The following is a 15,781-nucleotide window of genomic DNA, read 5'->3' as shown; positions in this document are numbered from 1 at the left end:
CCAATCCAAAGGGGTAAAGCCTAGCACTGAAGAAGTCCAGGATCAGGAGTGCATTGAGGAGGCAGAATCTTATGCCTGTACCAAACGATAGCAAGGAGGAAGAGAAGAATAATTTGGAAGGGACTTACGCACCACTCACCCACCTCCACTCAGCGCACCTCCCCCCCCCCCCCACGCCCGCCACCACTGAAAATATCATAGACCAGTAAGAGACAATATATCCAACAGGGAACAGAGAGCTGCACACACTGAAGACAAACACAAATATGGACATAGACAAATGGAAATGGTTACCAGAGGAAGCTACTTCAAGGCATATAATACCTTACCCTATGTCTCAAAAAACATCATCTATAGACTCAAGCAAGGACTTTTAGTAGTTGTGAGTTTACCCTTTGTCCACAAATATAGATAGAACTCACTCTTCCATGGACCAGTATATATTGGAAGAGTGTATATCTAGACTCTTGTGGTCCTATTTTGACTATTTCTACTATATAGGCTTTGTAAATATACCTTTTATAAAAACTAATTGAAGTCTAGTTGACCGAGGTTAATGGAAATTATGCTAACAGGGGCTCAGGACCAACTACTAGAAACCATCACCCAGACAAGAGAACCTTGAAGGGAGAAATAATCAGCCAGCTTCTTAGGATTCTGCTCATCAAAGCCAGGGAAACTTTAGGAATTACATCAGAGGGGATGCTACAAGAGGACCATAGATTTAGAACTAGAAGCAACCTTAAAATCACCCATTTTACAGATGAGCAAAATGAGTCCCCCAGACGTATGAGTGATTTGCCCCAGGTCACAGTTAAGTGTCAGAGGTAGAATTTGAACACAGGTCTTCCGACTTCCCCCATGCCACACAGTCCAAAGCCCTGTTCAAAGCATGCATTCTCCTCTTCAAGACACCTGCCAAGAAATTAGACATCCTTTAACCCGCTCTGCCTCTTGGAATCCAAGTTTTTTTCAAAGCTTAGTATTAATGCCATACACTCCTACATGCCCTATGACTTTCCTGCCCCAACCTCATTTCCTAGAGGCTCCCCATCAAAATTAATTTGTATCCTTTTTCCCCCTACTTAAGTCATGATTTAATCACTGTAGGGAGCTCCCAGAAAGGAACTTCCTTTATTGATACAGACTACATCTGATCTTGATCTCTAAGTTCTATCACCCCAGGGTTCAGCAGGAGTGGTAGAAGGAAAAGGAGGGGAGGGAAATGATAAGGAAAAGATAAAAGTGGGAAAGGAATGAGAATAGAAAGGTTAAAAAAGTAAAAAAAAAAAAGACAGAAGTTTCAACCCCCTTTCCAAGATGTGTTGCTATGCCCTAAAGACCTCACACTACCCTAGTCCTGTCAAAAAAAAAGACAAACCCAGTATGAACCACATTCCAAAGTACTCCAAATGACCTACTTCCTTCCCTTATAATTAAACCTCTCATTCCCTCAACACCTAAGATCTCAACCCCTAGGAAATCATTCAGTTTGATGATGAATGGCCTTAAATTATCCCTGAAGTATTTATTAAAAAAAACCTCCTTCTCTGGATGTAGATAGCATTCTCCATCGTGAGTCCTTTGGAGTTGTCTTTGTACCTTGTGTTGCTGAGAAGAGCGAAGTCTGTCAGGGTTGGTCCTCATGGAATCCATATATCTGTGGTTGTGCATAATGTTCTCCTGGCTCTGCTCCGCTCACTCAGCATTATGTCGTGTAGGTTTTTCCAGGTTGTTATGAAGTCCATATCATCCCCATTTCTTATGGCACAATAGTATTCCATTACCTTCATATACTACAGCTTGTTCAGCCATTCCCCAATTGATGGGCATCCCTTTGATTTCCAATTCTTAGCTACCACAAAAAGAGCCGCTATAAATATTTTTGTACATATGGGTCCTTTTCCTGCTTGTGTGATTTCTTTGGGATACAGCCCTAGAAGTGGTATTGCTGGGTCAAAGGGTATGAACATTTTTATAGCCCTTTGGGCGTAGTTACAAATTACTCTCCAAAATGGCTGGATCATCTCACAACTCCACCAGCAATGTAACAATGTTCCAATTTTCCCACATCCTCTCCAGCATTTATCATTTTCCTGTTTTGTTATTTTAGCCAATCTGACAGGAGAGATGTAGTATCTAAGAGTTGTTTTGATTTGCATTTCTCTAATCAGTAGTGATTTAGAGCATTTTTTCATATGTCTATGGATAGCTTGAATTCCTTCCTCTGAAAACTGCCTGTTCATATCCTTTGACCATTTCTCAATTGGGGAATGGCTTGTATTCCTATATATTTGGCTCAGTTCCCTGTATATTTTAGAAATGAGGCCTTTATCAGAGATACTAGTTGTAAAGATTTTCTCCCAATTTTCTGCTAAGAACTATGAAGTTTGAATGCAGATTGAGGCACACTTCATGCTCACCTTTTTCCCCCTTTTTTTCTTCTCTTTTGTTCTTGTTTTTTGGAGGTTTTTTGGTTCTGTTTCTTCTTTCTCATGATTCATTCCATTGGTCATAATTCTTCTCCACAACTAGACTAGTGTATAAATTAATTCAATGTGAAGTTATATGTGGTAGTTATATGAGATTCCATGCCATCTTGGGGAGGAAGGGGGAGGGAGGGGAGAAAATCTGGAACTCAAAATTATGTAGAACTGTGTGTTGTAAACTAAAAATAAAAATAAAAAAAAAGAATGAGACACAATTTCAGATAAAAAAAAAAAACAAAAAAAACCCTCCTGTGAACCGATTAGAGAATAGCCCAATAAATTTTGGCATACGAATATAGAGGAAGAGTACCATGCAGTAAGCAACATATGATGAATTCTGAGAAGCATGGAAAGGCATATTAACATTGTTTCTATAGTTTTGAAGTTGCTGTCTTTTCCATGTACATTGGTTGATTCTGTTTACTTCACTGTGCACCAGTTCTTCGTCTCAGTAGGTAGTCTGTCTAAGTTACTAGAAGTCTTCAAGTAGGGAGTGGCTGACTTTTCAGGCATCTTTAGAGGGGATTCATCCTTCAGCTGAGGTTTGAACAACATAACTTCTAAGGTTATCCCTTCCAATTCTAAGATTCTATGAACTCAAATGGAAATTAAATTCTTGGAATTTCAGCCAGGGTAATATAGCAAAGTGAAAACTTGATGGGGAAATGTATATATTTAGATAAAGAGCTCACTCTGTAGGCAAACTCCCCATCCTCATCCAGCCAACACCCCTAAATTGGTCATAGGTATGAAAATATATTGCAACTAGTTATGTGAAAAAATAATTATAATGAAGAAAAGGAAAAAAGAGGAGAAGAAAGGGGAGGAAGAGAAGAAGAAAATGCAGGGGTAAATAGAAGAGAAGGAGGGAGAAGGAGAGGAGAAAGAAGGATGAAAGGGAAAAGGAGGATAAAGAAGAAGAAAAGGAGGTGGAGGATGAAGAAGATGGAAAGAAGAAAGGTCATATATGGGCTCTAAAATGCTCCTAGAAATTAAAAGACCAGCCAACAATACAATCAAATGTTAAATGATATAAAATATTCAATGAACTGTATGGATAACAAAAAATCTCCAATAAGAAGAGCTATAAACAAAAAACAGGCTGCCTCTGGACACAGTTCCTCCTCACATAATTATTTCAAGAAGGTCTATGACTAATTACCAGGAATATTGTAAAGGGGATACCACCTGTAAGTGGTTGGCAAATAAAGACGATTATTAGTCAGACAACCTGGGATTAAATCCTGGCTTTAAAACCTATTGGTTGTATGACCCTGGGCAAATCCCATGCATCCCTAAGCCTCAATCTTCTCATCTGTAAAATCTGGGGTTTAGATGACAGAGTGAGATCCTAATCTCAACAGGTTACAATAATGGATCAAGCCAAATAAGATAGAATTTAATAGGTATAAAAGAAAAATCCTACACTTGGGTTCAAAATATCAACTACAAACATAAGCTAGAATAACATAGCTTGGCAAAGTTTGCGCAAAAATGATCTGAGAATTTTAGTGGACTGCAATAAACATGAGTCATCACTGTGACATAGACAAAAGAGCTAATGGGATTTTATGCCACATTAAAAGAGGCATCATATTTAGCCTGGAGAATAGAATATTTAGAAGGGATATGATAGCTGACTTTAAAGATTTGAAGTGTTGCCACATGGATGAAACACATCTTGTTTTTTATGGTCCCAGAAGAAAAACTTTTAGAGAACCAGGTTTTAGCTCCCTGAAAGGAAAACAAACAAACAAAAACATTTCCAATAACTAAGCTGTCTCTGGACATGGCAAGTTCTCCATCACGTAATTATTTTAAGATGCTGGATGACCATTTGCCAAGAATATTGCAGAAGGGATTCTGGTTCAGGTTTGGATTGGACTAGAGAGCCCCTAAAAGGCCTTCCAATTTCCCATTCTTTAACTAGATACCCCTTTAAGGTCCCTCTCAGCTCTAAATCTATGAGTACATCTGCATATTTTTCAAAGGTGAAAAAAGTGAGGTACACCAGTATTTACCAAACTTGAAAGATCAATATCAGTAGAGGAAGGATTTGTTTGTTTTTAAATTCAAAAAAGGCATTGTGAACAATGACTTTTTAAAAGGTCTCGACTAAAGTTACCATATGAACCATCTAAAAATACTCATCAGTACATTCAGTGAAAAACTTTCTCCAATATAGACATTTACTGGCCCAATGAAGCATATCATGCTATACCATCTTCCAAGTAATTTTCATAATTATCTTAGTAGAAATAAAATTGAAATTCATTATTTATCTTATGGATACATTCCATTTTCCTTCTAAATAACTTATTAATTAAATGAACTTTTATGTTTAATTAACAGTTAATTAAATGTCCCCTTTTGTAATGGAAATCTAACATCTTAACAGAATACTAAGTTTTACTCCATTTTAAAATAAACATATACAAAGGAACAACTGCATCCATCTCTTCTGTATCCCTCAGGCTGAACAAGTAAATGATGAATTAAAAAGCAACTAGAGAAAAAAGAGGCTGTGATTTGATGGGGGGAAATTTGGGGAAGTGGGACAAAGGTCATCAGTGTTCTTATTCTGAAGGAAGGAAGGAAGGAAGGAAGGAAGGAAGGAAGGAAGGAAGGAAGGAAGGAAGGAAGGAAGGAAGATAACCAGAATATATCAAGTACTTACTATGTGCCTGGAACTGTGCTAAGAATTGAGGATACAAATAAAAGCAAAAAGAAAAGCAGCCCCCAGCCTCAAAGGGCTTATAATTTAATGAGAGAAAACATACAAAAGGGAGCTGAAAGCAAGAGAGGGGATAAATCATGGAATTGAAGTCCAGAGGAAATTAAAAAAAAAAAAAACCAGGGCCAAGAGGAGAATGAAGTCAGGCCAGATTCAGCCCTTCCACAAAATGGAGGCTCCAATGGGAGATAGAGGGTGGGCCTCTTGGAAGGATATTCCAAGTTGAGAGGGGCGTGGAGGTGGTAGGCTACTCTAGGGCAAGGAGGCTCTAGACACTGAAGATAGTTCCAGAATGAGCTAAGGGGGCCAGTATGACTAGACCATAGAGTAATATATAAGAATAATGGAAAAGTAAAAAGGGGTGAGGTTGTGAAGAGTTTTAAACGCAAAAGGGAGGCACTTATATTTGAAGAAATAGGAAGCTGCTGGATTTTACATAGACATTGACATGCATGACATGGTTAGACCTGAGCTTTAGGAAAATAACTTTGGCAGCTGTATGGCCTGGTCACTGCCTTTAAAAAATGCTGACTGAATCCAGGTAATGCGGAGGAGATAATTATCTTAATTTTACCTCTCTGCTTCCACAGCACACAGCCAATCAAATTTGCTGAGTTGTGAACAGAAAAAACAATACTTTATATTTCTCTCAGTTCTCCACTAAAGCCAGATTTATTCCCCATTTAAATGGACAACTGATGGGATCAACTTGTAGCTACCATAAATACTCACTTTTTCCAAATTATTTTAATATAATTTCAGTGTGTCCAAACTGGTATCTGTGTGCATTTCTGCTACTATGCCTATTCAAGGTCTCAAGTCAGTCTATATACCTCAAGTTGTCTAAGAGCACAGAGTTGAGGCATAGTGACGCTATACCCCTCCCTGCACCAAAAGGAGAAATAGTATTCCATTATTCTAGGTAAATGAATAATAGGCATAACCCATGGATTAATGGTGACCTAATTTTTACCCTTTTAAGGAAAGTCTGAACCTTGATAAATAACTGAAAGACCTATTTTCTTTTTGCCACAAATGTCTAAAATCTTATAAAGCCCATTACCCTTTTGCTCCCACATTATCAGATGGTGCCTCTGAGCAGAAATATCATCTAGGATTTATGAACTGTGTGAGAGCATTCAATGCTTTTTCTAAATCCTAGTCACAGGAATTCATGTGTTTAGAAGTGCTCTGTCAAGCTTTCCTTGGGATGAGGTTTTGAAGTAGGAGTTCTTAACCTGGAGTCCATGAACATTTTTTTAAATAAGTAGATAGCTATATTCCAATACAATTGATTTCCTTTGTAATCCTATGCTTTTTAGTTTATGCTTTTAAAAACATTATTCTCAGAAGGTGTCCATAGACTTCATCAGACTGACAAAGTGGTTCATGGCGCACACACACACAAAAAGATAGAAACTCCTACTCTAAAGCACTGTATTTATGTAAGTAAATCACAGGATCCAATTGCTAACTCCCTGTCTCTGTCTCTATGTCTCTGTCTCTCTTGCTCTCTGTTTCTTTCCACAAATATACATATATGTGTATGTACAAAGTCATATATACACATTTGTCTATATGTCTATTCATCTATCTATCTCCATGCATACACATTTGGATGCTTAACAAATAAACCAGTGAAATGGTTTCTACTCAGGCAATATGAAATGAGTAAGTCAATAGAGGATATACTACAGGGATAACTAAGGATCCCTAATTCCACACTCCTCTCCAACTCCTCCCCCCAAAAAGGGGAAAAAAACCCACAGCTCTTGCTTTTCTTAAAAAGATGTATAAAGTTTACGTTTGTGTGCATGTGTGTGTGTATGTGTGTGTATGTGTGTGTGTGTGTGTGTGTGTGTGTGTAATTCAACAGATAATTTCTACAATCTTATACTAAATTTTGTGGTGGTTGTTTTTCTTCTTAGTAATTTCTCAGGATCAGAGAAGATGGGGCAATGAGTGAATTGTAAACAAATCAAATAGATATATTTTTAGTATGTGATGACTCACGTAACCCACAGTGGAGATAAAAAGAAACGAGAGAAGTGTGGCATATAGGAAATCAAATTCTAGTTCAAAGAAATGTTATTTCAAGATCAAAAAGGAGTAATACACTCAAATCAGTACTTTTCGGCCCTTGGAACTACACCAACAAGCAACTTACTGAGTAATCTTTTCATTCTGTCTTTGTTGCTTATGTTGACACCCAAAAGAACTAAAGCAATTTTTAAAAGCTACACCATCACAGTGCTTTCCTTAAGCAATCCATCTGCAAATTTTACACACATTTCACAAAAATGTCCCCTGGGTAGAAAAAATGAAGGGCTACTGAGAATCGTTTAGTTTAATTCCATATCTAGGAGCAATTTTTAAGCTCTCTGCATTTAAATGTTAAGTTCTGAATAAAAATACTAATTTTTATAGAAATAGAACAGATAGATCAACATGTAATTCATGATTTATATATTAATGAAGTAATTAATAAAATATTATCCTATACCTAGTATATACGAGGTATAGAGTCAGGTGCAGAAATGAGTAAGATATAGTTTTTGAAGTCAAAATGTTTAAAGTCTAGTAGTAGGGATGATATATGTATATATGTCAAAACAAAACACTACACAAAACTGCTCTAGGAGCAGTATAAACAGAATGATATAAGAATTGAGGAAAGGGTAGAGTTTTGATAAATAAACATGTCTAAGAAGGAATTTCAGGTAGAAAGCATTGCCTGAATAAAGGTGCAAAGATAAAAATATTTTTAAAAAAAGATTTAAGTAAATATTCAGTTTATCTGAAGCATAGAGTACATACAGGGGAGGATGCTGGGATTAGGCTGTAAAAAGCCTTGAATGCCAGGATAAACAGTTTGGATTTTATTCAGGAACCATTAAATTTTGAGCATAGAAGTATCAAAAACTGAAGCAATACTTTAAATAGATCTACTTGACAATGGCAAATAAGCTTACAGAATGGATAGGAGGGTATGAAGATGAGGCATAGATGTAATAATAGCCTATTAAGAAAATAAAATAGTGCAGAAGTTGGAGTAAGGGAAAAACATGCATAAAGGGTTAAGGCAACAACCATAAAAAGTACACCTCAGTAGAGGTGGGGTGGGTAAGAGACAGACTCTCTAACTACCTGAAATGCATTGGTTTAGAAACACACTCGAATGCAAGGATAAAGAGATCAGGTTAAAGAAAAAAGTGAGACAAATCAGCCATAATGATTCCACTTTCTCCTAAACTGGTTATCTTCTTTTCCCTCTCTTTTTGGCCTGCCTAATTTTATTTCAATTTCCCTAATTTGGGAACTATGACTAATAGAGTTCTACATACAGCTCCAAGTGGTTTTAAATCAAGTTCTTTATTTCAACTCATTTCAACAGGGAAATTAACAAACAACAGATTCTCAGCCAACAGAGCAAGAGCTAGCAAAGAAAATGAAATTTTCATTGTAGATATAATATATGGATTATGTAATATCATTTTATGATCCACTAAGAAGTAGCCAGAAAGTCAGAGAGAGAAGGTCAAATTCAGGATCTCTCATGTGCCTATAAGGATTCAATTTTTATAAGATGGCAAGCTTTCTTTTCTTATGATGTGTCTAGAAGAAAACAAAATTAAATATATCATTAAAAATTCTAAAATATTTAATCTATTTCGCTTTCAATCTTGACTAGCCAATCTGTGGTTCACTTTCATAGAGTAATTAATTCCTAAGGGAAAATTGTCTTATAACCAATAGCACTTTAAGATGGCTCATCCAAAAATTTCAAAAGGCCATTCACATATCATCAAGGTAAAAAAAAACCCTCTGATCTTGTGGAGGAAAAAAAGATAAACTTTATTTCTTCTTTTAGTTTTCTTATGGGTCATCCTCTGAGGGAAATGGTACATTATTATTGTTGCAATTACTAATATGTACTTCATAATATTTTAGTTGACAACTCTTCTCTATTAAACTCAACCCCAATGTGGATTACAACTTGTAATTGTGAATTGTTTCTTATATTTTACCATTTACTTCCAGCTATTTAGTTTTATTAGTTGTAAATTAACCAGTAATGATTCATTAATTTATAAAGTCCTAGGGAGTTTAGACAATGGACTTCAAGTAAAGAAATTTACTTAAATCCCATAAATATATCAACTATTATTCACTGAGTGCCTAACAGTTGAAATATGAGAGACTCAAAGACATACTAGACATGGTCCCTAACATCAAGAAGTTTAAAACATAACAGGGAAGAAAAGACACTAACAGGAGCTAACCATAAAGTTGATTGTACAAGTCTTACCTGAAGAACCTATCCTATTACTTCATAGTCAGAGTTTATATCCTAGTTAGCTGCAGCTGAAGTCTAGGTATTATTATATAAGCCTGTTTTCCATCTCTGTACTTTTATAGAGAGATTATAATTGACTTGGGTGACCGAGACAGTCATTATTCCTAAGGACTAATGAGAATCTGCACTGCAGACTGAATGCTCATCCATAATTCAAGATCCCAGTCTCAAAGATTATGTTCAAACTACAACAAATCTTGGCAAAGGTGAAATATTGAACCACTGCTACTGCAAAAGCTAAATCATGATGCCAAATAGATGTATTTTTTTTCACTTCTTAGCACTAGAAAGAGAGTTTAAACAGAAGTATCCAAACTCAATAGCAATAAATATAACAAAATGAGTGACAGGCTAAATTACATCAGACAAAGCTGTTTTCTTCATTAGCAACTCATGTGTCCTGTTGTATAAAGTGATCATCGAGATTTAAAAGTAAAACAAAACAAAACAAAAAAGCCTTCTCTTTGAGACTTATGTACCAGCAAAGAACTGATGGGTTTGATTATTATAAACTACGACTTTAGACTCCTGAAGAGAGAGGAATCTGATTTGACCTTAATTATTTTATTTAACTTATATGAATAATTATAGCAATTATCCATTTCACTTTGCTGGCCTTTTTTACAGGCTTATGTCTAGCAAAATGATCTCTACAAAAGATATTTATATCTGTCACTAATCTATGCAGGAGGTAGATCATCAAGGTTGGGATTTAATTCTATGAGAGAGGCACCAAGAATTATTTGTTTTCCTTTAATTCTATGGATTCATTTTAGAATTTAACCCTGAACTTTTTTGTATGTTATAAATGCTAGAAAGGGGAGGAAATTCTCAAGTGAAGTCACTATACTATCCAGCTTCACAGAGTAAAATACTGTGTATTCATATAGCACAAGATTATAAATGTATGTGTAAGCAGAGTAAATATACTGCCTTCATATGTACTTAAATAAGTACTATCATTTTACTTTAGGGCCAGAAGCAATGATAATTTTTAACATTTAATGGAGAGGGGACATGACCCTTCCTCACTGCTCCCCAAGATTTTCAGTCTCCATACCCCCAATCTGTTTTGAATTACCATCACCGAGGCACAGAGGGAAAATAATAATAGTACACATAGATAAAAGGGCAATGAGGGTGCATTGGATACATTAGTAAATAAATATTACCCAACCTTCACTGGAACAGGCTTGCATTGATACTATCAACTTTTACAAGTGTTGTTCCTCTCTTGCTTTTAATTACACATCTCCATATTCATTTCTAGCATTGTTTAGCATCTAACTATTTTCATTTGTAAAATGAGCTAGTTTAACTAGATGGCCCCTTACAGCTCTAAAAATCCTCTTTAATCTTAGGAATTAATTAATTAATTAAATCTTAGGAATAAGATTGATTTATATTATAATATATTACAACATAATAATTAATTGATAAGAATAATGCAAAATAATTAAATAATAATTTAATCTTAGGAATCATATATGTACAATTTCCCTTCAATAAAAACAGCCATTTTGGTTGAGTTCTCTAGGAGTTAAAGGTTTGGGATAATTTGAGATTTCTGCATATGTATAACAGGCAATAACATACCATCCAAAATTGAATAAAACTTGCGAGTATATTAGCATGCAACAGCATAGTCTTTGAGAACTGCCACAACAGAATATCCAGACAATACTCCCACTTAATTATAACTCATATTTATATAGTTTTTGGTTTACAAAATACTTCCTTTGAAACAACCCTATGAAAGTTGGAAAATAGTATTATCTCCATTTTACAAGTATGGAAACTGAGATATGGAGAGAATAAGGGACTTGGCTCCTAAATATTGGAAATGGGAATCAAACCTAGGCTTTCTTCCTTCTGATCTAGTGTTGTCTCCACATTGTAACACTAACTCCTCACTCATACAGACTTCTCCATGAGCTTAGGTGTGAATTTCAGTCTTTTGAAAGTTAAGGTTGCTCAGATAATTAGAAATGATTGCTAAGCCTGCCACCAGAGACAACTATCAACGGATTGTCAATTGATGATTAACAGCAATAATTATAATAAAAATAACATGTGTTCAGTTGTTTTAGATTCTCTGTGACCCCATTTGGGGTTTTCTTGACAAAGATACTGGAGTGCTTTGCCATTGACTTTTCCAGCTCATTTTACAGATAAGGAAGCAAAGGCAAACAAGGTTAAGTGATTTGTCCAGAGGCACAAAGCTAGTAAGCAAATGAGGCTGGATTTGAACTCAGAGCTTCTTCCTGACTCCATACACAGCTACCTAGCTACCCAATAACAACAAAGCTAGCACTTATATAGCACTTATTTTATACCAGATACTGTGCTAAATGCTTTACAATTATTACCTCCTTTGAGCCTCAAAAAAAAGAACCTGAGAGGTAGGTACTATTACTCTCCCCATTTTATAAGTGGGGAAACTGAGGCAAACAGTGGTGAAGTGACTTGCCTAGGATCATACAGCTAATAAATGTCTGAGGCTGTATTTGAACTCAGGTCTTCCCAAATCCAGCCTAGACAATCCATCCATGGCACAACCTAGCCCCCAGTGAATCCAATAATTTAATAGTTTATCTAGTAATCCAGCAGTTTATAGTACAAGGAAACAAAGTACTAATTTGTCAGAAATTCTGAAGCTTCCTTCAAAAGAAAACAGTAATATCTTTTTTTTACCCCACCTGGACATAACATTCTCAGTATCTGGACCAGGCGGAACATGACCTTCTCTAAAATGACCCTGAATAGCAATGATTTCTAGATTTAGAAACCAGTGACAAAGGAGACATCAAACTTTCATATCCTCACAGGTGGATAAATATATACATGATACATTTTTGGCAATGAGCCAGCATTGCTGCTGCTGTTTGTTGTTTATTTTGCCCCTGAAGTAATATGTAAGCAAAAGCAGATAATGAACAATCCCCGTATCATCTAGTATAATATTATGCTAAGCTGACTCACTCCCAGACTCATTACTTAAATGATACCAGTCCCTAGTGAACTAACAGCCATTCACATCGCTTCTTACTGGCCTATTCTTACAGTTCTGCTTCTCTCAGTCTCTGAAGGACAGAGTTGTCATTTATACAGCTACAACCCAGGGTTCTTGCCTGAAAAATATGAATTCACATTAAAATCTCTCTACTAAAGACTGAAGCACATACATTGCTGGCAAAAGAAAAATACAAACAGGGTCTATCTCATTTTGCTACTAGGGTAGGCAGAATACTTGCTAAATAAAAGGAAGACAGCTGAGGAAACGGCCTGCATTGATTTTAAGAAGGCACCACAAACATGTCTGATATCTTATTGCTAGAAATTTCTAAGACGTTCTCCCACCACTTGCTGTTACAATTTCACAAAAGAGAAAAAAATTACATACGCATTTTTAAATGTGACTAATAGGAGAAATAAATGTCTGTATTGAGACGTTAGTAAATCAAAACAGACTTGGCCTCTGAGATGTCTGGCACTTACCTTGGAGTCTTTGCATTACATTAGCAATGTCTCGAGGAGATCTTGATAGCATTCTCGAGGAAGTGGCCATGATGCTTCTCTGGAAGGCACCTTCCAGCAAGAGAATCCTCCCATGAAACCACAAATCTTGACAGCTGAAGATCCTACGCTACTCCCATCTAGACAGTCATTTCTTTTCAGACCTGAGAGGCCATAAATGGGTCCATCCCTGGGCAGCAGCTGATTAGAAGACTGCACTATCAAGGTTTAAGTCGCTTCTTTTCAGAAGTTCTTCTCTGAATTAGCCTGTCAGGGGGGAAAAGACAGGTTTTGAAGTGATTTATATAGGCCTTTGTATGTTAAAAAAAGATATAAAATTAGCTGTTCTAACATTTAAAGACATAAATACACATGCTCAATATTCAAGAATTATAGTTGAATGTAATTGATATAGATACTCTACTGAATGGTGATTATTTGAACCATATGAAGCTGTATATAGAACTGTATAAAAATGAGCAGCTATAAATCTAGCTCACAAAATTACTCTTGCCTTTTTCTTCATGTTCTTCCTCATGCGGACATAATGTCATGGGGAGTATTGTTGTTTGGCATGGTATTGTGGCATTTTTTAATCTACTCTATGTAGATATTTGAAAGCTAAAAGAAAAAAGAATGGTTTTACTCCAAGCTTTACATTTCACTTTCATGAAAGTTGATATGAAAAAAAGAAAATATGTTCTTTATCAAGTAAACGTTCTTATAACTCTTACTATCTCTCCAAATTTTATAATCTTAAGTATCTCAGTCAGCCTTTTACACATAAGAGTGAATGACCAAAAATCAAGAAACCTGGGCTTAGATCTCAGCTTTAACTCACTAGCTGTGAAGCAATCAGTAAGCAACTTCACACCTCTGTGCCTCAGTTTTATTATCTGTAAAAGTGGAAACAGTTGGCACTACCTACCTTAAAAGTTTGCAGTAAGAAAATATATAATATATGTATGTATGCGTATATAGCTGTATATTTGTTTATATAATTATATATGTCCATATATATACACATACACACACAAATTTTATTATGATATTGTCAGAGCATAATCTTAACCTCTTTTTTCAGCCATTTAACCCCTATCCATCCCCTAAAACTTAACTGATATACAACCTTCTCCATGCAGCATCCTTAACCCCTGTATTAGTTACAGGCTTCCCTCCAGATGTCACGTACATTTTGTTTTGTATCTTGCTAATGAACTTATATAACAATTTTCCCATTGAGCCCCGTTGAGGCCTGGGTTTGAATCTTACACCTTTGGTTCAGGAATATGTCTGAGGTCACAGAACAAGACAAGAGTAGGTACAGGAGTACAATCCAGGTTTCTTGCCTTCTAATTCACGGTTTATGAAAAGAATGCTGAACCTGGACTCTGCAGAAAAGTGGTTTCAAATCTCCCTTTTTTTTTCTTAAAATTTTATTTATTTAATTTTTAATTTATGGAATAAAGAAAACATTCCCATAACAGTATGATTAAAAAAGATGATTGCACATGTGACTATAAACCTATTATATACAACTTATTATTCCTTTTAAATATATAATATAGATATATAATAAAGTTATAATATATTCATAATTAATATATAATAAAAGTATCCGTTACATAATAAAAATTCTTTTTTTCATTTTTTTCTCTCCTCTCTGCCTTAGAGATGGCTACCACTAGACACAAATTATATGTGTATGTATATTATATATGTATATGTATATGTGTGTATTATATATATATATATATATGTTTAAAAAAATCTTACTTCTAACAATGATAGTATGATGATGGTTGTGTCCCTTAGGTTCTGAGCCTCAACTTTCCTCATCTATAAAAAATTATTATAAAATATAATAAATATAGAAAATATAAAAATATAAAATTACTATAATGATACCTGTAGAACCTACCTACCATACCTCTTGTGATAATTAAAGAAGATAATGTATCTAAGTTCTTTGTAAAACTTAAAATGCCATTAATTTTGTTGCGATGTTTGTGTCTTATCACCCCCTAGATGGTTTGCTCCATGAAATGAAGGATCCTTTGATATAGCCTTTGTGTCTGTCCCAGAGCTTGGCACAGTCCTTTACACATAGTAGACATTAAATGAATGTTTGTTAGTTGGATGAATGAATGGAGTCACAAATGGTAATTTATTATATGTGTGTATGCATATGTATATATGTGAAAGTTCAGTAATGTTATAGAAATGCAAAAAATTCCTAAAAGTTTCTGTGTTTTGAAAGATTCTTAGTCTACAAATATGACTCTGCTTTTTGCACCACCAAAATCCTAGTAACACACAGTAGAGAAAAAAAAAACCTTCTAATTCTCGGTTGTATTATTTCCCAATAGTGTACTGTGGAACTCTCATGTTCCATACAGAGTTTCCACGAGAAAATTATGATAGCAACTATTTCCTTCCCAAAATATCAAAAAATAAATTATTTATGTATCAAATATACTTTTATGGAAATTTAGTGGTATGAAAAAATCTTAATTTCCTCATTTCTCCCCAAGCTTTCCAAATATTTTTCATTTCTTCTATCTTTTATTGTATCATAATAACCATTTAAAATTTTAAGTCTAGAACCAGTGTGTTTATTATTTGTACTAGGTCATCCAGTGGCTGAACACAGTCATTTCTCAGTTGAGTAAAAGTCACTAATAA

General features: G+C 35.2%; 1 protein-coding gene across 1 annotated transcript in view; it reads right to left on the bottom strand.

The window, feature by feature from the left end:
• Positions 1-13,352, bottom strand: part of SYNE1 (spectrin repeat containing nuclear envelope protein 1) — a 593,153-nt gene extending 579,801 nt beyond the window's left edge. Inside the window, exon 1 of the mRNA XM_036766002.1 lies at positions 13,079-13,352. Within this exon, the coding sequence (XP_036621897.1) occupies positions 13,079-13,148 (70 nt within the window). The 5' untranslated portion in view covers positions 13,149-13,352. The remainder of the gene's footprint in view (positions 1-13,078) is intronic.
• Between the last annotated feature and the right edge of the window lie 2,429 nt (positions 13,353-15,781).

The sequence above is a fragment of the Trichosurus vulpecula genome, chromosome 7, assembly GCF_011100635.1.
Source record: "Trichosurus vulpecula isolate mTriVul1 chromosome 7, mTriVul1.pri, whole genome shotgun sequence".
In the NCBI taxonomy this organism is placed as follows: Eukaryota; Metazoa; Chordata; class Mammalia; order Diprotodontia; family Phalangeridae; genus Trichosurus; species Trichosurus vulpecula.
This window is presented reverse-complemented; position numbering and strand designations above follow the sequence as displayed.